General features: G+C 40.0%; 1 protein-coding gene across 8 annotated transcripts in view; it reads right to left on the bottom strand.

Moving 5' to 3' along the window:
- Positions 1 to 2,164: 2,164 nt before the first annotated feature.
- Positions 2,165 to 26,459, bottom strand: part of MKLN1 (muskelin 1) — a 97,082-nt gene continuing 72,787 nt past the window's right edge. For all 8 annotated transcript variants that reach the window (XM_054844836.1, XM_054844826.1, XM_054844806.1 and 5 more), the window contains 6 exons: positions 19,401 to 19,548; positions 18,210 to 18,324; positions 15,430 to 15,569; positions 12,862 to 12,964; positions 4,234 to 4,288; positions 2,165 to 2,491 (listed from right to left, as the gene is read on the bottom strand). In XM_054844836.1, coding sequence (XP_054700811.1) covers positions 2,370 to 2,491; positions 4,234 to 4,288; positions 12,862 to 12,964; positions 15,430 to 15,569; positions 18,210 to 18,324; positions 19,401 to 19,548 — 683 coding nt within the window. In that variant the 3' untranslated portion in view covers positions 2,165 to 2,369. The remainder of the gene's footprint in view (positions 2,492 to 4,233; positions 4,289 to 12,861; positions 12,965 to 15,429; positions 15,570 to 18,209; positions 18,325 to 19,400; positions 19,549 to 26,459) is intronic.

Consider the following 26,459-nt stretch of genomic DNA (forward strand, 5'->3'; position numbering starts at 1 on the left):
ACCTCGCTCGGGCGAATCATTCGTTTACGCTATGCTACAAAAAAACCTGAGCCAGGTTGTCAGGCTCTGCATGCACCCCTGACGCAGAGGACAATAAGCTTTGATTGATTTGTGTTATAGAAATTCAAGTCTGACACGATGTACGGCTCAGCACCAACGCTGTTCACAAAGCTCTTGGCATTCCTAAACTTCCACTGTGCACTCACTGGGGCTCCTCAGCCTAGTTGTGATCTTTTGGGTAGTTATTACACATAGTTATTGAAGGTGTACACATAAAAGTTTACGAAGTGCTTGGTTGACTAGAAAACTCTCGCGAAAGGCAATTAATCATTTGATTGAAGTTGGAGAATACACTGGCAATGAGATCAACAATAAGGGAGCACAACAGCACTAAAAATGTAAGTACTAGAGGGCTGCAGCATTTTGGCATTAAAAAGTGCTCAGTTCAATCTCAATGGAAACAATGCTTCAATTGGAATATTCTCCCAGTAGAGCACCATCAGTATCTACATTCGCACCACATAAGCTCTATCTTAACTAGTTAACAAAACGTCAAAGGTAGCACATCGTAAAGCCTAGCAGTGACGTAAAACTTTCCATGTCACTGGAAAAAAAAAAGTAATGTTTCGAAGAAACAATTTAATCAGATTTCATTTACCACACTACGTACAGAGTGGATTCTTCCACAGACATCTGATTTGCCATCCACTGAAGTATATAACGTCTAAACAGTCTCAAGTTACAGGTTACTTGAAAACACTGTATTTGTATTGTCCTCCCTGAAGAAAAAGCAAAGCCCAGCCTCTAACATATTGTTCCTTTCTGAGTTTTTAAATTTATTTCTAGCGTACTAGGACTACAAAAGCCACACAAAGAACATGATAAAGAGGCAATAGAACGCAATCAAGGCAAGCAAACACTCGAGCTCTGAAAAAGACACTTCACTAGCTCTTTATTTCAAGAGTCCAAATCATCTTTGCACACACAAGACTTCCATCAAGTTCAAGAGGAGTTGTGTAGCCACACTGGGTGCACCAACACCACCCTACTGGCATGAACATTTCTGGACATAAAGCTTTGCAGTGTCATATAAATATTTACATCTGCCAGTTTGTACTGAATGCTCACCGACACCAAACGCGCAGTTTCTAATGCTGAGTACGCATATCCTTCATTCCACTTCACAGTGCAGCACCAAGCCCTTACCTTATTTATAAAGAAGGCTTTCAGCAAGGAAGAATATATTTTCTATACATATGCATCAGCTTGCTTTCAAAGAGATTTATGCTAAAAAGGCCTCCCTCACATTCAGATCTAGGTCTAAAATGCATTTAAAAGTGAATGAGCTGCACTACATAGGAAGGAAACAAGCTGTTTGGAGCAATCCTCTTTACATTTACACATTGACAAACGCACACAGAAGCATAGGTGCACGTAAACGAAGACAATCTGCTTCAGAAATCCTACACCCAACCCGGAGTCAGGTTGCAGAGGTTGGGTGTGCATGTGGTGGAAGACCCAGTTCTGCCGGGCTCTGAGAGGACCTGCACGGTTTCTCATCAGAAGAGCGCGGCAGTGAAAACAGAGCGATCCCTGAAAACGGGCCTCTGCAGACGACGACTGCATTCCCGTTTTCCAGCGGTTTCTCTGAGGTTCCCACTTGCCCGTCAGGTCTAAGTGGAAGACTCCAGAGAATGGAAGATAGCCATTTACGTATTTAGGTTTAGACCAGATATCAGATGTAATTAGACACCACTGTCGGGACGGTTCTGGGAGGAGGAGACATATATTTGTAACACGTGCTCCCCTTCACATGACACACCGTGATTACAAGACTCAAGACACATACATTACTATTACCTCAACGCGTGTCAGTGTCCTGCTGCCAAGTTATTCAGCTGCTGAGGATGGAGTTGTAGGATAAAGCAATATATCATGACTCGCTACAAATCAGCGAAGAACCTCCCCCCTCTTTCTCACGAAACCCAAAATAAAACTCATCATCTTTAATTCCAGACAACCCAGAAATATAAATTTTTCCCTACAGGCAAAAATGAGCACTGCATGATTGGGGGTTGGTTTTGTGGGGTTTTTTTTCCTTTCCCCCCACCTTTTCATCTTACATTTGCTAACTCAAAATCCAAAGTCAGAAAAAATATATATATTTAGTCGGAAGTACGTCAGTTACATTTTATTAACCTACTCCAAGGGAAAAGCTTCAGGGATTCACCATACAAGTATAAAACCCCTTTCAAGCACCTAGGGGTTACTATATTACTTCATCCCAGCAGTCAATCAATGCAGTAAAAAAATTAAAATACTGAAAATGGATGCTTTTCCCCTCTTCCACATGTCCAGTGATTGCTCCGTTACAGCGTGATGAGGTCCACCAGGTTGCCTTTAGGAGGGGTCATGTTGTCCGGAAAGAAGTTGACTAGCGTATCAAACAGCTGAGTTCTCTGCGCGTACGTGTGGTCAACATCTGAAAACCCTGGAGGAGGAAGAAAAGGGGAAAGCAAGTGAGCACTCACTACTTTAAATGCTTGGTTGAGCTGTGGAGTATGCCAGTTGTCCATTTTGGATGGACGTTAACTATTTGCTACTTCTGCCGCAACTTAAGAAGGCTGCCAGCTCTCCATCCCACTACTATGTGCATACACACACAGAGATCACATCACCCCAAGCCAACGCTGCAATCAAAATGCCATAAAAAGTAATAAGCAAACGGCTGTCAAGCTCATTGACAGTCCTGAAGAAATGGGGGAAGCAAGAGTCCTCAGGGGACTGCTCTGATGTCCCAGAAAACAAAATCTGTGTAGCTATTTTTATTTGGTGCCTCATTTCTTCTGTCCTCAGGCTTTCCTCATTATCTTCACTACTGTCTTAACCCAAACTGGTACTTGTACCGCTTGCAGTTTTTCTTGAGACAAGCTCTGCTGATGGTAGGAGTCCCAGGTCATCTTTGTTATTTAATCACTGGACTTGCACAGAGGACCCGGGCTGCATCTTGGCACAAGGGTGCTTTGCAAACTAGTTTTGTGAAGTGCTGCCTCCCAAAAGGGAAGGGTTTAGTCTGCAGCAGAAGCATTGTTTATCCAAATCCCCATACTTAAACCATCAACAGCAGGAACAATAGAGTGGGCATACAACGATTTCCTCCACTTTGTATTACTTCAATCACTGGTATCTCAAAGGAATGCTTTTTAATTCAATGAACTCTCTCTTCAGTTAATCAAAGTCAACCAAGTTAATCAAATCAAGGAGGGCTTGGGTTTTTTGTTTTATTTTAGAAGCACCGCTTGATATATGTATCCTCCTATCTGTAAAGCCAATCTCCGAATAAAGTATTGCATTGTGTCAAGAACTAATTCATCTTTTAGAACACTTAAAACTAAGGAAAAAACAACTTTCTGAAACTTGGGGTTTCTTCCTTAAAAAAAATTCATCTTATAGCATCATCTAGGTAACATCCTCCAAACCACACAAACTCAGCAGAACTTCCCATCCAGCAGGGCAGATAGCGCAGCGAGCATTTTCCTCCCCTCCGTTGCTTAAATTGGGAATTATGCGTTCGTTAAAAACTGAAGTCATCCATACTCCTAGCGAGAACTTGGTAACTTGAGGACATCACATTACTACAAGAATGTAAGTTATGCCTATAGCCTGCCTATAGCTTGCCCAAGATTAATCTCTCAACTGTTTAAAACAGTTAACTGGACAGAATAGTGAAATAAATCATGGCTTTGGCTCAGACATCCTGTTTCCAGCCCTATGCGCCACTGTTTTCTTCGCTCTTGACATTCTGCCCAAAGAACTAGTTTTGCAAAGAACAGAGCAAACCAAACTACTCCAGGAATTGCAGTTATCACAGCAAACAGAGCCGTAGCCATGCTGTGAGATTCCAAAGTGACATGACAGGAGGTGCTGTATTCTGACCAAAGCTTCTGTTTATTTGGGTAACAGTGAAGCATCAGATGTAATAAGAGAGACAAAATGATCCCAGGAGGCATGGGTTTAAAACCACTGGTGACAATTGTTTTTAATATGGGCTCGAGGCATTGGACACCAGTCATTATAAGTAATCTTTACGTAGTGGAGATTCACATATTCAAACCAAAAAGGGCCTACGACATTCATATGAACCATAACATTTGATATAAAAACCCGTAGAAACTAACCGTAATTATCAGAGGCAACATATTTAGTATAATTCATCTGATACACAATACTCACCAAGAGTGGTGAAATCTGAGCCAGACTTAAATAATGCTGAGGCAAGAAGTTGAAACTGCAGAAGAGGAAGTGGAGAGACAAAGAAAGAAAGAAAAACTATTATTAACTGCACAGGAAAAAAACCCAAAAGATTCATAGAAGTCCAAGTGACATTAGAGTTGCTGGGTTTTCTTTGCACAATCCTTAGAACTACTGTGCCAACACCTTGTCCTGGTTTCAGCTGGGATACAGTAAATTTTCTTCCTAGTAGCTGGTATAGTGCCATGTTTTGGATTTAGGATGATAATAATGTTGGTAAGACACTAATGTTTAGTTGTTGCTATGCCATGTTTACAATTAAGTCAAGGACTTTTCAGCTTCCCAGGCCCTGCTAGCAAGGAGGCATGAGTCTTCCACAGGAGGTGCACAACAAGCTGGGAGGGGATACAGCCAGGACAGCTGACCCAAAAGGATATTCCATACCATATGACATCATGCTCAGTATATAAGCTGTGGGGAAGTTGGCCAGAGAGGGTCATGGCTTGGGAACTAGCTGGGCATCAGTCAGCAGGTGGTGAGCAACTGTGCTGTGAATCACTTGCTTTGCATATTCTTATATCATTATTCTTATTATTATTCCTCTTCCTCTTCTGTCCTATTAAACTGTTTTTATCTCAACCCACAAGTTTTACTTTTTTTCCAGTTCTCTCCCCCATCCCCGTGGGGGGGGGAGTGAGTGAACGGCTGTGTGGTTGTTTTAGCTGCCTGCCAGGTTAAACCACAACACATATGTATGAATAACAGCAGAAGACACTTTCATATGAGCAATACAATTTGTCACCTTGGCAGAGCAAGTTGGACGTTTTTTCCTAGAATTCGAGCGGCGCTGATGCAATGAAAGGTACTTGACTGGGAGCCCTAAAACCTAATTTTTTATATATACTTTCTTCCTGGCAGATGTCACAGTGAAGAAGTAAGGTAGAGCCTCTTCCACACAACACCATTCCCAAGGATGAACATGGCAGTCTCAGCGAGCAAGGACTAGATGGCACAAACACAGAGTAACTGCTACAGTGGAGCATGAACTTCTGGAACACAGAGAAAGCTTTAAGTGGAAACAACCTTTCTGAACTGCCAGAGTAGCTGGTATCACAAGTTCAGGGTAATGTTTTTTAAACAAAAACACAAAACCCAACAAACAAAAAGTCCTTTGCTTGGAAACATCGGGATCATGAGTAAAAAAACGTTTTAAGTAACACATTTACGGTTTTATTCTCCCTGTCTTACTGATAAGACAATGAACACAGCATCCTCCTCTGCCCCGGCTGCTGTTTTCAGTTACCCACATTGTAGCAAAGCTTCGTGCTTTGTCACGTTTCCTTAAAGAATGAGCTGTTCCCTTAAAGGCTTGTAATCTTTTGTCTTTACAGCACACAGCCCGAAGGAAAGAAGGGGGGCGGAAAAAAAAACAGAAGAGAAGCAAATATGCTGAGGGAAAGAGTTGGAAGAACAGCCAGGAATTACATATCCACCAGTTTAATTTCAATTTCAAGAAAAAATGGAAACACAGACAATTTGCTGGCATCTAGGAGTGGAGAAGGTGACGAGTAGCAGCCAATGTGGATTTGGCAACAACAAGTTGTATCACATCAATCTGATTTCTTCTACAACAAGGCAGCAGCAGGCCCTAGAGATGGGACTCAGCAATAGACATTGTCCATTTTGACTTTCATAGGACTTCTGATGCTTTCCTATGATATTTAAGGCAAATTATCAAAGCATCACCTAGATTAAGCTAACAGGGAATGGAAAATAGGACAAATAACTTTACTGTGGGTAGCCATCAATTGTTTGACATCAAAATGGAGCCATGAATCAGAAGTGATTCATCTGTGCCCCAGGGTCAGCATCATCCTGGGTTTTCAGTAATAACCTGCTTGACAGAACAGCGCACGTTCACTGAGTCCACAGACCTTACACCACGCTCAGACTGCCAGCATGGTAGCAGACAGACTTCAGATTCTTTTTTCATTTCATCCAGCTTAAGATGATGCATCAAGGTGCAATTCACTAGGGCCAAGTGCAAATCAACACAAACAGCATAATCAGCTATATAAAACAGCTTGGGGTACAAAGGCTCCATGAAAACGCATTCAGGAGTTATATCAGTACAATTCTATTGCAAAAATGACAAATGCAGTAGAAAATGCATGAAAAGGAGTAGAATCTTCAAATAAATCAAGTACTCCTGCCATTATCAAGGCTCCTAAGTCTCACCTACAATAAGCCAGCCACTTTTGGATGCCCTGTATCAATTAGCAACATATGAGGAAAGAACTAGAAAAAAAAATCAAATGGTCTCAAAAATCAAACTCTCTAAAGAAAGTTCAAAGGAGTCAGGGTTGCAGAGCCTCCACAGAAGAACGCCCAAGGATGAAACTGCTAAAAGTCACAAATGTAAAGGCCACTACAAAAAGGTAAATCTACAACTAAGTGCAAGAAGCCACAAAAATACTTCAACAAGATTCGGTTTCAAAAAAAATGACTAAGATAGGGACCACAGTATGCTAGAATATGTTTGCAGTCATCTTGGGGGGCTATCGTGAGAAGCTAGCACTGGAGGTATTTAAGAACAGGTTAGAAAGATACAGGATTGACAGACTGCAGAACAGGGGGAAGAGGTTGATTAAGTACCCTCTTCTGCGAGAGGTCTGGTTATGTGAAATCTAAAGGGATTGCAGTGCTACACCTGTATTTCACCGCTAGCGTAACTTGTAAGAGTTGCTTGGCTCCGAATCAACAACATACTTAAACAGATGACTGGCATAAATAGCTTCAAAAGTTCCAACAAAATGGGTGGCTAAATCTGCTTCAGATAGTGAATGCCACATTCTGGCCATCTTCCCCTCGCACACAATTGCCTTATGGGCTTGCTGCCAACTGTCTCGTAGCACATGAAGCCGGCTATGTCGGGATAAAGTGGATGCCACATGCTTCAAGGGGTTCCCCTTCCTCCCCCAGCAACACCGGCAGCTGTAAAAAGAAAGTAAGCTGGGTATCAACTAAGGGACCGTGTAAAGTTGCTGAACTGAGACCAAGAATTCATTGAAAAGACCCTCTGCCAAATATTCCAGCCTCATCTGTGCTAGGCATGATGGATTTTCAGGGCTACTAGTTTCTTTCCAGCTTTGTGGGGAAGGAATATCTTGTTTCCTTCTTCACTGCTGACCCTGCATTTCAGTTAACCTTGAGGTTTGTTGTTTGTTTTGAAATTATATTTTATGCATCATCTCACATTTAAAAAGTGCTTTCTGATAGAGAAGTCAAGCACGTAAGTTAAGAACGTCAGTTATGGACAGCACCGAGGCTAAGCTGGTTCGCTCTGCATTTGCATTACAATGCCAGCTAACCAAATGACGTTCTCCTAAAGGACCCCTACTTTTTTCCCCAACGCATAGGACAGTTACTGCTTACTGAAGACCAGGTCTCTACACATCGTTCACAGCATATATTCAATGCAGTATTTTCTTCATGAAGTTCAAACTCTGCTCTAAAGACGGAATTAATTTCTTCATTGTTTTTTCTATCATATTAATTGTTATAACAGACAGCACTTCAAATTTTCATTAGTTTTGGGTCCCCTATTTGAAACCACCAGAATCTGATTTTTCAAAATACATAGTATTATGCAGCAGCTTCTGAATTCACTTGCAGCCAGAAGAGCAAAACCTTCAAGCAAATCACACCTCAGATCTCTCCCATCAGGCACCAGAATGAAAGACCCAATTAATGACCATCTAGGAAAAACTATTTGCTTAACGTCACATAGCAACTCTGTAACAGAGGCAGGACCAGAATTCAATTACCCAGCAGAAGCATCCAACTGCTTTAATCACACCACCACCAGTTTTCTTCTGACAATCCCTCTGGCTTCATCCATTCCAAATTAAGCCTCCATTCAAAAGACAACAGTTCCCTTCGTTACACAATTAACTTCTCTCACAGAGATCCAACCCACCTTCTGAACTGAGGCAGAGGTTCCTTAGAGATAAATATATCTGGTTAACTAATATAAAGCTATATTAGTTATATATCTGGCTTATTAGTTATATACATGGGTAACTAATATAAAGTTAACTAATATCATCAACCACATTCAGGGGAGAGGCTAAATTAAGACTACATAAGTAATATTAATTCTGGCATATTCCAACACATGACCTTCAGGTTTCCAACATTATTGTTCTTTTATCAGTTGTGTGTACTTTATCTAGGTTTCTACATACAGGGGGGAAAAAAAAAAGGCAATTCTGCCATGTGGCAACCCATGCAAATTTTAGTATATTTGCTGCACGCCTGTGCCTTTTGCACAAATGAAATGGCTAACACTAAGGGGGAATGAGTAACTCCTGTTTGGGATACCCGGCAGGTTGTATGAATCAGACGTAATTCCTCCTCCGTAATACCTGTACAGCAAGTGCTCAGATGAGAATGCAAAACAGTTTCTCAGCTTTGACCAGTTCTGTTGGGATCGTGCCTTGTAGCCTAGGTTCAAAGAAGCAACAAGAGGCTCAAATTTTTTGAGGATGGAGCCGTCACTAGCTGAAGTTGGGAAGGCTGAATGCTGTTTTTGTAAAGGCTCCTTGGCTCCAAAGTCTCTGCTCCTGCAGCACTCAGACTCTGAGGCTTTACAAAGAATCACAGCAGGACACAAAGAAGAGAAGCATGCTTTTCTTAGCTCCTTCCTAGAACTATTTTTCCCATTTGGGCTTCAATTTTCCCAGAAATATCAGTCTAATGCAGACTCAAACAATACTTTTGGGCCCTGCTGGCTTTATCTGGCAAATTTATTAAAGACAAGGTCTTAAGAATGGAAAGTATGAAGCAGCCTTGAACAGGGGCCTCTAGCCTCAGTCTACAAGCTCGTCAGGGCTCATATTGGCCTCCAGGTCCTTGCTCTTTCTCCTACCGTGCTCCAAGAAAAACATGCTGCAAGTTTTACTTGCACTTTGTATCTGTTTTATAGCGATCACGGGACTGAGCTTCACCAGTAGTTGAATCTCAATGTAGAGTATCATCTTATTCTCCTTTACCTGGGCAGCACTGGCCATTTTTTGTATCATCTTGATTTCTTCTATAGCCCACTAAGCAGCTGCAAAGTTCTAGGGATGATTACTCCGGTGTTCAAAGAAAACCACCTTTAGCCTTGTACGTGATCTACCGATGTTTTTGTGCTTTAATAGCAACTGTTTTTTTCCCCGACGCAAGTACAAAACTTGTATTTAATTTTGATTTCATATTTTGATCATTCTTTTAAACCCCTCTACTTTCAAACTACCAAACACACATCTGTGTGTATATGAAACAGAAGAACATCCATGCCACCAGAAATTTATACATCAACAAATGCCAGTCTTTTATACAACTTTAATCTCTCCATGAACTAGAATACACGGACAAACTTCCATGCGCTTCCTTTACATACAGTGTCAGAGCTATTAATCCACAGCCAGTAAAAAAGGATTCACTGATCTGAAAACACTGAACTAACTGAAGAGTTTTAAAATTATTTCAAGCAGAATCATAGTTAAAAAGAACTGGATCTGCATTTGTGGGCAACAGCAGAGACAGAGCTGGCATCTAGCCCGTGGCTACTGAAACAAGCACCCATGCAATAGCTGTTACTTGCAGGCATCTACTTCACTTTAGAATAATAAAAAAGGAAGTAAAACTATAATCTTATTAGCATCCCTAAAATTCACAACAAAGGAATGAAAATCTGGGGGTATGTTCCTACTGCCAATCATTCACGCTACTTTAAACAAAATTGGTTACTAACGACAAAGTAAGTTTCAAGAACAGTCTGTTTATTTTCTTTGGCATCCAACTCAAAACAGCTGAAGAGACTTGCCTAACAAAGTTAGAAGAAATTACTTCTATTATAAAGCAAGTAAGCCTTACCTCAAAGTGAAATTTTGCTTGTAATGTTACAGAACACTACCCATATGTCAATCCATAAAACATGAAACCATATAGACCAGTCTAAGAGAACTGTAGCACAAAGTCGGTGATAAACCTATTCAGCTTGGTCCTTCCCAAATTTAACAGTTGCCCTGGAGAGAGGGAAAACAACAGTGAAAAATCAATTCCCTCAAGATTTGCCATGCTGAGAAGCCTTACAATGTTCAACGGCTGTAGCCAGCACAGAGCAAGCCGATCAGATATACAGCCTTTGGTATTAAGACGATCTCAGCAACAAATAAAGGCAGAGTATGTAGGTGTCTGGGCTGAGATATGCAATCAAACTGGTGGTTGAAATTTGATATGGAATCCAAAAAGCCTGCGTCAGTCCTTTGGAAAGTGCAAGAGCTATTTGAAGATGTAATGCCAGAGCAAAAAGCCAACTCAATGTGATAACCGGAAGGTAAATTGACGTCAACTGGAGATACACCCAGTCAGTACCAGCGCAGTAGCTGGCTCGATGCCATATACCTGGCAGATCTGTTCCAACGTAAAACAGCTTTGGAAGGTAAAGCTTTTTGACCAGTACATTTGGGGAAGGAAAAAAAAAAAAAAAAAAGAAGAAAGAAGAAAACCCCCAAATAACAAAGCCTCCCAGAAACTGTTAAGTGATTTTAGGAGACGACTGGAACCAAAGCTTTCATTCTGCTAAACGGTATTGCATTGATCCAACAGACCAGCACGATGGACAGAAGCTAGTGAATTTAGTTCAGATCAGGCGTTAGGTCTGCAGAGGAAGGATCCACAATATATTCACTCAGCTGGATTGAGCTAAGCTCATATGCTAGATCATTAAAGTGCAGAACACTAGTATGTCCGGTGAAAAGGGATAACTTTTTAATGTTTTATTCTATTTCTACCTTGTATGATAAAGCTACTACTTTTCCCCAGAATCTCAGAGGACTCCATGAAGTCAGGTAAATTCTTTATTCTTACAAGGTGGATGAGTTAAATACTACACATTGAACTGGGAATATCAGATGTAGAATATTAAAGGATTTTCTATGCCAGATGTGCATACAGTGCAGTTACTTTCATCTGTTGGTGACAGGAGGCAGCATGAACTAAAAGGAGAGGAACTTGCTGATCATATCACAGATGTTTTCTGTTCAGGCAGTAAAAAGGCACAGCCAGCCATGAGATGGAATAACTGGCCCAAGAGACACATGGGCCTTCACAGGCATGATGGGGCTACCACCACACAGGTACAACATAGACGAAAAGGGAGAGAAGAGAACACAGGACATGGTCTTATAGTGGGTGGGAGGGAAAGAAGGGGAGAATAGAGTACCAGAGTGGTTGTTCATTGTTATAGGTTACTAGAGATTCAAATGGGAAGAGGAAAGCACTACCATGCTGGGAAGACAGGGCATAATTGGGCTGAGCCCCCCCGAAGCATGCTGCATGGGGGGGGGGGAAAAAAAAAAAATATCTCATTTTCTATCTGAAGAAAAGCAGGACTGTCTGTTATTTGTATTTCCTATGCTAGAAATGGTTAGAAAGGATGTGAAACTACTTGATATGGGACAATTTAAATGAGAAACCATCTAACCGAACTTACAGGCATAGCACTTAAATGTTTAAGTCTAACCAGAATTTATGACAAATGTGATTGGTTCCAAGATCCTGACTGAGTACATATATTTTTCTTAACGCTTCTAACCCTACAATTCTATACTGTGCATACGCAAGAAGCATATTCTCCCCCAAAAGCTTTTAGTGTCTGTATAATGATCTTTATCTAAAGTAACAACTTAAAACCACCAGATTAAGTGATGTAATCCAGAGACTCTGGATTAAATTTTTATACTTTTTTATAGACACTTTTTATAATAGGAGCTGTCAAATCACTTCCAAAGTCATTAACACAAGAAGAGAGTAAGAACCATAGTCTCCTCTTCCTCATCGACCTGTAAGGAGCCGAATGCCTGTACATCCAGCTGGCTGCCCCATATTCCACATGAAAATTAATGGCAGAGTCAAATCAACCACCTTATCTGACACTTTTCACTATTTCTTTAATCCTTTTTTGTAAAGTGACATGTCCTGCAGTAATGGAATCAAAACAGGAAATGGGAACAAATTCCTGGAACAAATAAAAGTACATGCCTACTGGATAATATTCAAAAGGCAAAGGAAATAAGAGTTTAAGGGTAGCGAGCAATGTATATATATATACACACAATCTACTTCCAGAAATACTTATCATCTGGAGAAAAACTTCCTTCCCTCCCCCAGAGCTATTTAATATTGACAAGCCAAAAGGCAGCGTGAATAACATTTTCTATTCACTTTCTACCACACAACCAACTACAGACTCGTGACATTTCAAAGAGTTTACATTTCAATTAGAGCTCCCAAAATACACACCAGTACGCTGGAATTAAAACAAAGGCCTAGTCTTCACTATTATAAGTACAAAAGCTATTTTATCTGGAACTGCAGTTGTAAAATGTTTCTAAAGCAGCATGATCTTTAGTGAGGAGAAATATATGCTATAGCAAAGTGTCATGCACCTGTAGAGCTTTTTCAAACTGAATAAAAACAAGGTTTAAGAGGCATAAAGCTTCCACGTGAGAACACAGTTTGTATTTCTTTATAAGTAAGATGAGGATCGCTCATCACTACCTCTTTTGTCTCCTCGGGGTCCGAGTGATCCACAGTTACATACAAATCATTCTGCAGGTACTTCAGTGCACTAAGAGGGTCAGTCTGAGCTTTTTCTTCAAATCTAAAAAGACAAGACAGAAAACATGAGCATTCAGGACTACTATTTCTACAAAGAGCAAAACCTATCAAATGAAATTTTCAGCCAAATATTTCCAAACAGACGAATGTTAATGGCAGCTTGGACTCATATTTGCTGGAGCACATGTTTTCAAGCCAGACTGAAACACAGAGGAGTGGGTTTTGGGGTGTATGGGAGTTACAAGGGCAAAGTATTACACTCTTTACTAAAAATATTCAAAAGCATACGTACAGCATACATAAATATAAAACATTTAGTACAGTTTGTTTTCCACAAATACAGTAAGGCAGGCAACAGAAAAAGGGACGACAGGGTTGAAAATCCCTGGATTCAATTAATACTGTGCCTTAATATCCCACCTTTGGAAAGAGCACGTGTACGTAAAAATTCTTACCATTATTTTCACCATTATTTTCTCATTTTCTTTTAACGAACAGAAACTGTAACTTCTGTGAATTCCCTTTAAGCTAATATAGCCCTCGGAAAATTATTCTGGACTCAATATCCTCAGTGAGCAGAGCTACTTCCCTGCAGCACTGCGTTGGGTGCATAAGCCTAGAAAGGATGAGGTTTAAAATTATGTATTTTTTCCCCCATCACCTATCCGCCAAGTGCAGTATCGCGCACATTATCATCTTCTGAATCACCAATACACAGTATTAAGCATCCCCATGAAAACAGCTCAGACAATTCTGGATTCCAGAGATGAGGACCCTAAAAACCATGTTCTCATTTACTTAACTGCCTTGTATCAACTGCCTTACAGGAACACAAGAGATTTTATTCATAATATATTTCAGTTACCTTTAACAGAGCATAGCTTGTCAAACTGAAAGAAGTCACACTGAATAGATTTAATCATATTTTTATTTATTTGGGTCATCTACTTGGCTATTTATACTGTAGTGGACATCTGTAGCCTAAGTTTTAAAATTGTCTGAAGTTGCAAGTTGTAGAGCCAATGAGCAGAGCACAAAGACTATGTCTGTTACCTGATGTACACAACATTTCGGTAATGAAACATCTTTTCTTCAGAACAATCACATAGATTTTCTTAGATTGATATTGCCATAGTCTAGAGAGTTGAAGTACCTTAAATAAGTGGCAGCACTGACACCTCGCTCTTCTGTGCTTGGCCAGCTTGGCTCTGCTATGGCTGACAGGTACTAAACAAGTTAACAGGCCAAACGGCTCCAGCTGATGCAGTGGATTTGCCATGTACACAAGCCAAGTAGCTGTTGTGGTACCTACAGCTTGATGGAGTGCAGATAACAGGCAGCCAAGTGACTCGACAGCAGTTCAGCTCCTGCCCTGAGAGGCACATGAACTCCAGCAAAGTACCCATCATATCAGTCCCTGGCTGGTCATGTTCAGCTCCTTCACACGGGCCCCAATAAATGGGAGTACTGTGCATAAACCCCAAACTTCTGCCAGACAATATGCAGCGACTTTTCCTTTGAGTGCAATTTAAGCAAGTAAAAACAAGTAATCCAGAGCTGTCTCTGGAGGCTGTACAGCTGCACTCGCATACAACCACACGTGGGTTTAATAAGCCTCCCAGATTATTGGGCAAGACCTTTATTCGTTCTTGTAGGTATTCACATCTATTGCGTGGCTAATCTGCAAAAGGCCTCATCCAGTCACAGTGATTGTGCATTGAATATAGCAATTTGCTTGCTGCCTTGGAAGTAAAATGTCGTCAGTAAAAACTCACCTCCAACTCTTGGCAGAACCTGGTAACAAAGCATTCTCACCAAGAATGCAGAAAGAGCTATTTATTGGCTTCAAATAATTTGCTGGGTCTTGAAAGGCTGTCTTGCTGCAATTTCTTGCCTAAGGCAACACTAATTTTGAAAAGCTGTTGCCCTAAATAGCAAATATAAGGCAGCTCTGAAACATCCGGAGCGCAAGAAGCATCACAGTGTAGCTGAATTCTGCATAGTGAGATCTTGCAAGTGATTCTGAATGAGAAACTGATGACCTCACCACAGTTAAGTCTCAGATGTGCAAAGGAATCCACCCCCCAGACTTCATTAGCATCCTTGTGAGCTGTTACTATCTCCTAGCACAGTGTTTCAGAAACATACTCTGTTTCCTTGGGAGGTGACAGTACCAAAACACATGTTGATGAGCAGCAGAGAAAAAAGGGAGTCTAAAAATTCCCCATGACTCCCCACACAATAGCCAGATTTTTCTTGTTTTAGAATAACATAGTAAAACCAGAATGAAGTTGATTTTGTAGGTTTAGCCCTATCCCACTGCTTTTTATTATTAAATTTTTAAAAAAGTAAAAATTATCAAGAAACCTGTAGACCACCATATAACCAGTGAAGTGACATTTCCCAAAACAGTTTAAAAGATACTCAAGTTTTAGCAACTTTTTTTTTTTTTTTAAAAAAAAAGACACTTTGGAAAAGAAAATGGCAAAACATCTTTTGCTTCTATACCTGTGTTTTCTTATGAGGTATTTGCAGTGTCTTAGTAGGTATTCCTTTGAAGGTCGACAGAGCTTCAGAGACCAGAAATCATCTAATCTCATCTTTGGAGAGCAGGACTTACCAGGATTCCCTCCGAACAAGTAATGAACCTAAGCAAATGAGAGGCAGATCAAAAAGTTGATTGTGTGCATCTGTTAAACAAAGACTATTTACTACATCAGCATCTTTGCAGAGGTTTATTCTGGAGGGAAAAAACTGTCGTATTATTATTAGCCTTACTTTGTCCCCTAGGAGATGAAGAAAGTTCTCTTAAACTGCTTACGTTAAGATAATAAAAAAGCTGCACTGTTAGAACCTCCCTCTAGCAGATTCCTGAGATATTTATAAACAAACATCCACAAACCATGCAGTCTCTTTAAGAAAAACCTGTGAGTATGATAAATCCTTAAGCACATAAGATATGAGCAGAAAAGAAGGATCTGAGCCAACTCTTGTTGCCCTGTTCAAAATACTTGATGGAAACAATACTCAAATTGATGGAGTAATAGGACTGACTTCTCCAATCTTGTCCTCAAAGACTCCAAATTCTTGTTGTCATGAGAGAGGCTAAATTAAGGCATCAGTATTAAACTCTTGTCTAATTTGGGGATGAGCAGATGATACCCATGTAATTGTGAGATGACTCCAGCAATCACACATTTTCTTTGAAGAAGAAATATTTATGCCTGTAAGGAAGACTCAGAAAAAAGGGACTTTGTAGACTCATGCTCTGGCTCCAGTCAGAGCACTGTTGGTGATGCTGCACAAATGAAGCATCACAGTTCAGGCAAGCAGCCTTTTCCTTGAATCAGCAAAAACCATTATCTTCCCCAAAGACAAGGGTCGCTGGCAGAGTGAGTGGGAAGTCCTAAAGATGATCAAAGTAAATTGCCAACAGGCCCAGTTCATCACAACCTTGGGAGACAACCAGCAGGTCCCCACACCCCATAAGCTCTATAGAACCTTAATTTGACTTGCAGATAAAAATTTCCATGGTCTCTGGAAGGACAGATTTGTCTCATCTCAATACAGCAGCCTAGCTGCAAGACACTCGACACACTACCTGGGCACAAAGGAAACAGCTAACTGAACAAAGAGTAGAACACAAAGCCAAAACTGTAATGATAAGAAGAAATGAGGAAAACCCACCAATCTTAGCTAGAATCAGAAGTCACAACCAGTACTGTTTATTGTCTTCAAAAAAAGTTCTAGCAATCCTGAGATGCCAGTCGGAGATATTAAATATACCTGTACATAAAACTCATTTTTGTTCAGGGTAACTCAAATGAAATAGCCTTTAACAGCTGTTCTGATAGTTTCAGGATACACCACTTTTGAAATGCAAGGCTAGACTTATGGAGAGAAGCAAATATCAAGAAAAGTACAAGTGTTAAAAGAGAACTGTTTATTTCTTCACTTTTTTTTCTTCTTCACATCATTTGGTATTTCAGACTCTGAACTGTTGATATTAAACATGCCACAAAGGGTCTTCAAATAGTGAGGTTCAAGAAGTCCAACAGGCTACCTTTCTCCACAGCTTTAAAAATAATCACTCAAAACAATGTATTCTGCATCCCACTGATGTAGGCTCTCATTTATATCAGAGGAGTTTAGAAAGGTCATTTGAACAGAGGTTTCTAAAAATAAGACTCTTCAAAACAAGTACATCAAACAGCTCTTCAGATAAAGCTGGGCAACTGCCATGATTTAGAAACCTTCACGGTAACTTGTAAAACACTACTCTCAATCTCATGGTACCTTATACTTAGAAGTAAGCCATTAAAGGCAGAACAATATTTACTGTCCAGCATTAATGTACATGATGAAAACAAACCATACAAGTTCTCCATACAGAAGTTACACCTATTCCTCCTTAAAAATCCCCCTTATCCCCAAACTTTTGGGCTAGCCGAGTTTCCCAGATTTGATTAACATCCCATGGATTGATAAAACTGAAGAATATTTGTCTTTTTCAGTTCAGACCATTTCAGACTAAAAAAAAAAATTGAAAAAGTTTATTTTAATTGCAAAATATCCATGAAAGATTAAGTGTCACAGTCATTTAAATTCATCAGTTAATGAAGTTATGGTAACCTAATCTGTGAGTTTGTGCTTTATTGGTTAATATGCACAAAGCCCTAAAGTAACTAAACAGTCATGTAAGCTACAAACAATTTTAAGTATATTTAAGCATGAATGTGTCCATTAAAGTCAGATAGTGCTAAAGACTGACAGTTGCTCCTGACATGCAGGGCAAAGTAAGGCACCTCTGTTAGAGCAGATTCTTAGCAGTGATCACTTCAATCAAACGCAATTTCTTGTAGAAATGTAAGTAAATACGTGTAACCATTTCGATGGATGAATGTGGCAGCAAAACTAAATAAATGACTCCACAGTCACTAACAGTTTGTGAGATTAAGTCCCTGAGTATAATGAATGAGGCTTCAAGTGTTCTCAAGTACAAGAACAGCTAGGAGGTAGCTGCTTGACAAGTTTGTAGAGGTTTAGTGGATCCCATTGTCTGCATTTTGATTTCATCTAGGAGCTATCATGTCTACTTCACATTGATATAAAAAGGAGCTTATTATCATCTTTTGAAATAAGGTGCTAAGTTAAATGAAAGTTACCCACCACATTAAGACTATACAAAAAGCTATATTCATTGTACCATCTTTGCAGAAGCAACTAGACTGGAAGAGCAGTAACACAGAAAAAAAAAAATCACCATCTATGTAGCTGAGCCCTCATACCTTGTGCAACTCATCGTACACCAGCTGATGAGCAAACCTTGGGCAGGGCTCCTCTTCCTGAAGGCTTTTACCTGGATTCTCTTTTGCTGCTTGGTCATTCTTATAGACACAAGACCTGAAATACAAGACAGTAAGTAATGATTAGTAGTACCGACACGAAGAAGAAAAAATAAGGCAAAATTTATGTCAATTTCAACTGCTTGGCATATAACACCAAAGATCTTCTCACTTCTTTATATACTGTCTTCTATTATCCCACCCCCATTCTTTGCTCTACAAAAAAACTCATCCAAAAATCAGAGGTCATCTTGGCTGAACACAGTCCTCAATCACAAGCCAAACAGGAAAAATTTCTAGAAAATTTTAAGTCATGAGCTTTGCAGGTATCTTTAGATGTTGCATTATTTGCTAGCACAATTGTCAGCATGAGGTATTTTTCACTATGGAGAATATCACCTTGGACATAGTAGAGCTACAGGCCAGAAGCTTCAGCAAAGCTAGCATTTAAAAACTGGTTTCCAAGTAGACTTAAGTTGTTTTTTCCAACTGAAACCCCATTTTTTAAAAACAGCATTCACACCCTTCAAAGTGATTGGCCCCATACTAGAAGAGACCTTGAACACAAAAACTCTGCCAGCTCTGGAAAGGGGCAGTGGCAACCAACTACCAAATACCATACAGCAAGTAGATGAGGAGCTATTTTCTCAGAATACTAGCCCTACCTGAAGTACCACTTCATGCAGCCTGGAAAGAGCTGATAGATCTAGCATGAACACTTCTCCAGCACCATTCATACAGCAGACCAGCTTCCTTAGTATCTAATAACCAGTACCTTTTACGCTGCTATTAACAACTTAAGAGTTGACTGAATTTGCTACACTGATGATGAATCCTGGCCTTGAACATTTCCTACAGGAAAAACTTCTTATAATGGCTTACATCACCTCGTCCCCTCCACCTGCCTCCAATAAAGAGTTTCACATGATTTCTCTCCCTCATTTGGCTTTTTGCCATGGTGTTCCTAAAGACTATGGGAAAAAGAGGTGCTTCAAGAGAACTCAGCTGTCTTCAACATTACCATTCCATGGTTAAGAGATTATAGAGTTACCTGGGAGACAGGATCATGTAGGATTGCTTTCTAAAGAAAAATCAGTGTAGATGTTAGAAATAGCACCCTTTTCGTCGACTTACCAGCTGTTCCTCACAATGTCATAAATCCAGAAGGAATTCCTTACATTCTCTTCCCTCTTCTCCTTGTCTTTACTGAGCCCTGACAAGACATGGATTTCATTCAGTTCAGGATCAATGGTAGCCCTTTGAGTGAAACCTGTCATTGGAACTGACAAAAAAAAAAAAGTTACACACTGAAAACAATGGAGAGTACAGGAAGGGAACAAAGCATCAGACAAATGCATTTCCATCCCCTTGCAATTCGGCAGACTTTCTAATATCCATGGTACAAGCATGAGATTTCACATTACTAGTTCTTCAATATTGTGGGATAAAGAGTGTCTTAAGTTTAATATCACTACCTAGTTTGCCCATTTTCTTCCTTTTAATTACTTTCACCTCTTCATCTTTCATACAAAACAAAAACTTGGGATTGAGTGATCCCAAACTGGTTATTTTCTATGACATCTCCTGCACAGCGATCTTGTTATTTACCACACCTTAAAACCAAAATGGTACATCTCAAAATAGAAGGGGCACAGAAGTCACCAAGCAAACAATTTACTTCTTGCACATGCCCTCCAAAGCAGGGTGAGAGGCAGGAGGAGAAGAAACATTGACCCAGAGGCTGACTTCTTCCCTGCTAAGGACAATTCCAATGCAAATTCCCTTCCTATTTGTGACTCCTGGAAATCACAAAAAAACATTGAGAGCCAGGGAAAGGCATGGGCAGAGCTATTTGGGAGACTACCAGCTCAGAAATGAGGATTAAACTGCCTCGAGGTAGAGCTAGATGATCCTTGTAGATATGAGTGGAATGATTCTAGTTGCAAAAGCTGGGAAACTCAAAAAAAGTCAAGATGAACTCAAGACTACATAGCTCACAACCTTGCATTGCTTCGTTTAGGACAAAGATGTCAAGGAAGTTTTTTGTATTTTTTGAATAGTTGTGGTATAATTACCACGATCATCTTCTGTTCCACCTCGAGATTTAGAAATATGGTGAAATACTGAGGATTCCAGCAGTTTTCATCATAATTCCCCGAAAAAAGGTCAGCAAATTTGTTTGGCAGTCCTTTTTTGTTTGTTGTATAATTCCCCATTTCCTGTTTCCCTAGGCAACCATCCTTCCAAAATGTATTTGTGACAAGCACGTGATCTTTGTTTACAGATCCTGTTTGTCTCATTTCTCTTTCTGGGTCAGTTTACAAAGGCTGGTAAAGGTTCCTGGCCTTCAATCAAGATTTTGGCATGAAAAATTCTCAGAACTCTTGTATTTTGCAAATTCTTCCCTGCAATTAACTGTGAACTGCACACACGGCCTCGAAAACAAGCCCTATGCTAATAAACCACTTAATATTGCTGTTTAAGAACACAGAAAACGGTATTTTGCAAACCCATTCTCTAATAGGTTTCGGTCTCATACTTCAATCTTCCCATTTGGCAGGCCAGGAAAGTAATAGACATCAATTAAAAAAATTCTGAGCAGCATTTGGTTTTCTACAGTTTAAGTCCCTACCAAAACGTTTAGCAAAGCCAAAAACCCCAAACATTTCTTAAAAAAAAGAAATAATGCTTAATTCTTATGTAAACTTAAGTAGAAACTGAAATACGGTCAGATAATTCAGAGTCCTGTCGACAAAATCATTGTTTATGCTTTTACGGAAAAGCAAGAGGCAGAGCCTTTGGAGCCCTCATCAGCATAAACCTGCCTATTTTCACCTCCAATCTTGCCATGAAGTTTCAAAGGAAAATTAATCCAGTTTATAAGCAAATGGGTGGCAGAGCAGAGGGAAAAAAAAGCAGGGAACAATGCTGGCACAACAACAACTACATACCTTGTTTTAGCTGCAAACCACAAGGAAGTTTTTAAATAAGACTAATGAGTACTGTGACAGTCACCCAATAAGGAAATTGAGAACAAAAAGACAATTATAGACTAAATATCATTAATTCTTGAAGAGTATCATGCAATGTGTTCACTTGCGTAGTCAGGGACTAAATCATTGACTCAAAAGGATTAAATTCAAGATATATTTGAGACATTTCTGGCAGGAGAGCCATCTAAATTTGATCAGCAATGCTAATGTGGATGGAAAATGTCTTTGCAACCCTATCTGCTGCTTTAAACATTCGAGACCATGCCGAGGTTTTTTTTTTTTATTAAAAAAGCATGCAAATCTTCAGAGCATTAATACCTCTAGCTCATTGAAATGAAAATTATTATAATCATGAGGAATACAGTTGCTATATTACCACTGATACAAAAAGCATATGAAACTTATCTATGGAAGTCCCATCCCTCCTCCTGAAATGTTGTAAATAAATTAATTTTGTATCCAGTTTGTGCTCAATTTCCTGAAGCTGAAATTATTATTTAAATAATGAAGGAGGGAAAAGTTGCCAAAGTTCAGTGCCTCTTTTTTTTTTTTTTTACTCTTGATAGTAAGAGTAGGATTTATCTGCAGCAACTGCAATCAAAACCAAATTCAAGTCAAGTAATTTCAGGCTTCCCTCAGCTGTAAATCAATCTCTTTGAGACTGTTTGAAATGCAGAATGTCTAGAAAAGTAATATATCAAAAAATACATCCCTACATTTAGCAAGGGCCTAAGATGAGGAGCAACTTACATAAACTCTTTGAGCAACTGTGTAGAAACCATATTTAAGTAGTAGCTTAGGCTAGACAAAGTTGACGTCTTTTGCAGAGGAAGACCGAAGTAGAAAGTTAGATGTAATATGATTTTAAAAGAAACACAAAAGACAATACAAATTTGGTAAACAAATCCCTGAAAATAAACAGAAAATAAGGCAAGATACTACACAGTAAGAAGGAGATGCTGTGATACTTTGCACACAATGAAAACGTCAAAAAGATGTTTACCAAGGAAGTCTGATCCTTGACAGAGCAAGAGGGCTGCATAAAATCCTCACGACTGAAACACTGCCACTAGGGGGTAAGAGAGCTTCACAATCTGCAAGTGCAGCGGACTTGCAGTAAATGCTGGACATAATTCAAATGACTGCAGTCAGCATATTATAGAGGGACACAGGCTGTAAACTTGTGAAAAGTACTTGTGATATTTAGCTAACAAAATGTATGTTGGGAAGGAAATTCAATTCTGCATGGGAGACAAAACTGAACTTGTGACAGTAACTGATTGCTTAGGATTTTTTTTTTTTTTTTAAATTTTAAGACTCAGCGTAAAATGTCATAAACAAAAAGGGGTGAGAAACAGACATGATAATGCCAGTGCATTGCAAGAACTATTACTTGCAATGTTCTAAATCCAAGGGGTGCACAAAGTGGTAAGAATGGCTCGGTGGAAGTTCCCTTGCTCTTCTGCTTCTTCACATACACATAGATGTAAATCAGCTGTGGAGCAAATCTCCACCGATTTCACACCTTTCGGCGTGCCTCTCAGGCCCTGCTATCACTCAGGTCATCTGCGGGCAGACAGCTCGAAGCAGCAAGTGAGGACTTAGCCCTGGTTGTTTTGAACATGGCACTGGCCTATCACTATGCGATACTGGCTCCTATGACAAATATATTACTAATTGAAGAGGAAAAGCTGTAGAGAGAAATTACTAAACACGATACAATCCCAAAAAGTCTAGTAGATGGTGAATGCTTTTCTTGTGCCACTGAGTTCCTTCCCCCCACCCCGTAATCTCATTAACCAGTCCAGGGTAGAAGGCAGTAACTAATTAAAAATAAGAGGTCTGAATCCTCTCTTCAGAACTTAACATTTTTCATTTATTTTTACACAGCAAAAATGAAAAGCTCATGGCCTCAATATCTGAAAACAATAGTCAGCCACACATGCCTTGAGTGAGCAGCCAGTTACATAAACAAGTAGTAATTCCTCAGAAAGCTTCAGGAAGACGCTGTGTAACCCTGTACAATATAATTTCCATTTAAATGTAACACATGGAAAAGGTTGTTTTTTTTTTTACAGAAGTGACACCCAATCATTAGACAGGTATGTCCTCACTACCACAGTCCCTACTTACATGCATTTATTTGCTCATAGAGATCATTTCAGCAAGCTGAGTATTTTTTGGCTTGTACATGCAAACAGCTACAGTTGTTTCAAGTGCAATGTTGGCTGCTGCCAGTATCTAAGCAAGAAAACAGAGCTTTTACACAGAGGCAGAGTTTGCAAAACAGTAAATCAGAGTTCACAGATGCAGTTCTCATAGTACTAGACAGAAGTTTGGAAATTAAATCCGATCTCTCACATTTGAGGATACTATAGCACGTTTTTAAATGTGCTTTGAAATACAGCATTGGCAAAACAATGATATAGAACTTGTAGTCTACAGACCACTTCTGAAGGATTCGTGAAGGATAATTAAGGGAAGCAAGTTCATCGACAGCCTTTTAGTGCCACCTAAGTTATGAAACCTTCAGAACACGTTACTGCTAATCCCACTGCAAGTGACTCACAAGTATCCTCCCTCCTTGTGATGCCTCGTGATTAAAAAAAATAGGAGAAAGCTACATCACATGGATACTGCTGTTCACCAGAACCTGGCACCTCCCTGATGGATTAATTTTTAAAAAGTGGCAGGTCAGCAAATTACTCCATACCACTACTTGTAATCCACATAAAACTGAAGCAGCATCTCCCCTGAACTTTAATGGAGCAAACCTTGATGAGTGATAGAGATAGCATGCAGGCCAGCCGTTGACACAGCAAGATAATGATTATCCTCTTGGATTTTTCATGATGAGACTGCATTTGGCAGTCAGCCAAAGAGCATCTAAGGAGACCATTTGAACAGTTTGGTTGTCATGTTGAAAAAGCAACAACCCAATGTCCAACACTCAGTTCTCTCTCAAGAAACTTAAGATTTTGAAAAATAAAACAGGTCAATTAGTAAATCTGAATGGAAGTCTGCTGCTATGCCATCTTTGTAAAGCATTTTGGGATTTGGTGACTGCCTGCTCTCCTCCTCACCTTCACAGTCAGAGGAAAATATTTTGAGATTGGTTCAGAGAAGCACCTCACAAGATGAAAAGCACAAAAGGTCCCTCACAAAACAAAGCGGCCACTGGCAAGGTAGGCCTTAAACTGAACAAGGGCAAAACATGTCAGGTGTCACAAATAGATGATCAAAATGGGATAGTCAGACTGCTTGTCTGAGTTGGATCCTGGCCACGTTGGGCTAGCTGTGCTTTCTGTTTTGATTAAAGTTTTTCTGACATCGTCTTGTTTTACATGAGGATTTCCTGGACTGGGCTGTGTCGCCTCTGTCCGTGGTACTTATCCATGAAACCTCCCGTCTGTCAGGGGCACGGTTCTGCGTCTGGGATGAGCACCAGCCCCAGCAAGACACCTCAGAACTTCACAGGTAGTTAAAAAAATATTTGCAGTTTGCCTATAAGTACTACTTCACTGTTACAAGGAGCCATAAGAATGCTTAAGGCTTGTTCTCATTTGACTTTGGAAGTTACTCAGTGCCAAGGGATATAAGATGATCTCGATTCTCCTGCATAAAGAAATTCACCCTCTGACCAACAGCTCTGACACACCACCTGAGTCAGGGCCAAAACTTATCATCACAGGAACCTTGACCACAAGTGTTGCCATTAGCTCCCTTAGACCTGAAATGACTCCCGTGATTAGTCATTGATTGTGTGCGAAGCAAGTTAAGCAAGCTGTCAGTATTGCCTTTTGAAGACATCTGAAACCGGTGGCATCCCTAGACCACATGTATGCTTCACAGATAAGCTCTGGCATATGCATGTTGGGTTTGGGGTTTTTCTGGTTGGTTGTGTTGGGTTTTTTTGAAACTAATTAAAAGTATGACTGCTCTAAAAGGGTATGTCCATCGACATACATATTTCTGCCCCTCCTCCAACTACAAGCTTCAACTGTACAACACTGCCTCCAATTTGTACCACTACTGTCTTCACATCCGATTCATTATCGCAGCTGTATTCTCTTTTCCTCAGTCCTATTTGGTCCATTCTCTCACTGAACTAACAAATTTCTTCCTCCTAACAGTTATGTAGCAGAAAGATAACCATTCCTAATAGCCTAATTTCACTGTAGTGCCCTCCTTGACAGCAAAGAGAAAGCACCAGGTTTTTTGATACAGTGAGCTGGAGAAAGCACCTGTGCTCACTGGCAAATGGCATGGCCAGATGCTAAGAGCTGCAACGCTTACCTAACTTTCAAAGAAGAGTCAGCAGACATTTTTAGTAGGCAAAGCTGTGTGCAAAACCATCTTTTACAAATTGTATCTTGATCAACTTTGAACTTTTTAGCTGCCTGTCAGGTTAAATGACAACACCCAGTAATTAAAAAAGCATGTCTAAACTTGCTGAAGTTATTCTCTTTTACTCCCAGAAAAAAAAAAAGAAAGAAAATTTAGGTGATATTTATCATAGAATCATAGAACGGTTTGGGTTGGAAGGGACCTTAAAGATCATCTAGTTCCAACCTCCCCTGCTGCGGGCAGGGACACCCTCCACTAGACCAGGTTGCCCAAAGCCCCATCCAACCTGGTCTTGAACACTGCCAGGGATGGGGCATCCACAACCTCTTTGGGCAACCTGTTCCAGTGCCTCACCACTAACAGTAAAGAATTTCTTTCTAATATCTAATCTAAATCAACCCTCCTTCAGCTTAAACCCATTACCCCTTGTCCTGTCACTACACTCCCTGATAAACAGTCCCTCACCAGCTTTCCTGTAGGTCCCTTCAGGTACTGGTAAGCCACAATTAGATCTCCCTGGAGCTGCCTTTCCCCAACTCTCTCAGCCTGTCCTCATAGGAGAGGTGCTCCATCCCTCCAATCAGCTTCGTGGCCCTCCTCTGGAATATTTATCACCCAATATTCTCCCAAACACATCACCTATACAAGGAACTGATTCCAGGATCAACTTCAAAAGCACAAGTAAGAGCAAAGAAACACCAAACAGCATAAATATCTCATCCAGAAGATGAGAGCAGCAAAACCAATATATTATTACTGTAGTTTTCTAGCATTGCAACAACTCTGTATTACTGATATTCCTTACTACTTTTTTAAAGATCTTCTCACTATTCTAATGGAAATTTTAAACAAA

The sequence above is a fragment of the Grus americana genome, chromosome 1 (assembly GCF_028858705.1).
Source record: "Grus americana isolate bGruAme1 chromosome 1, bGruAme1.mat, whole genome shotgun sequence".
Lineage (NCBI taxonomy): Eukaryota > Metazoa > Chordata > Aves > Gruiformes > Gruidae > Grus > Grus americana.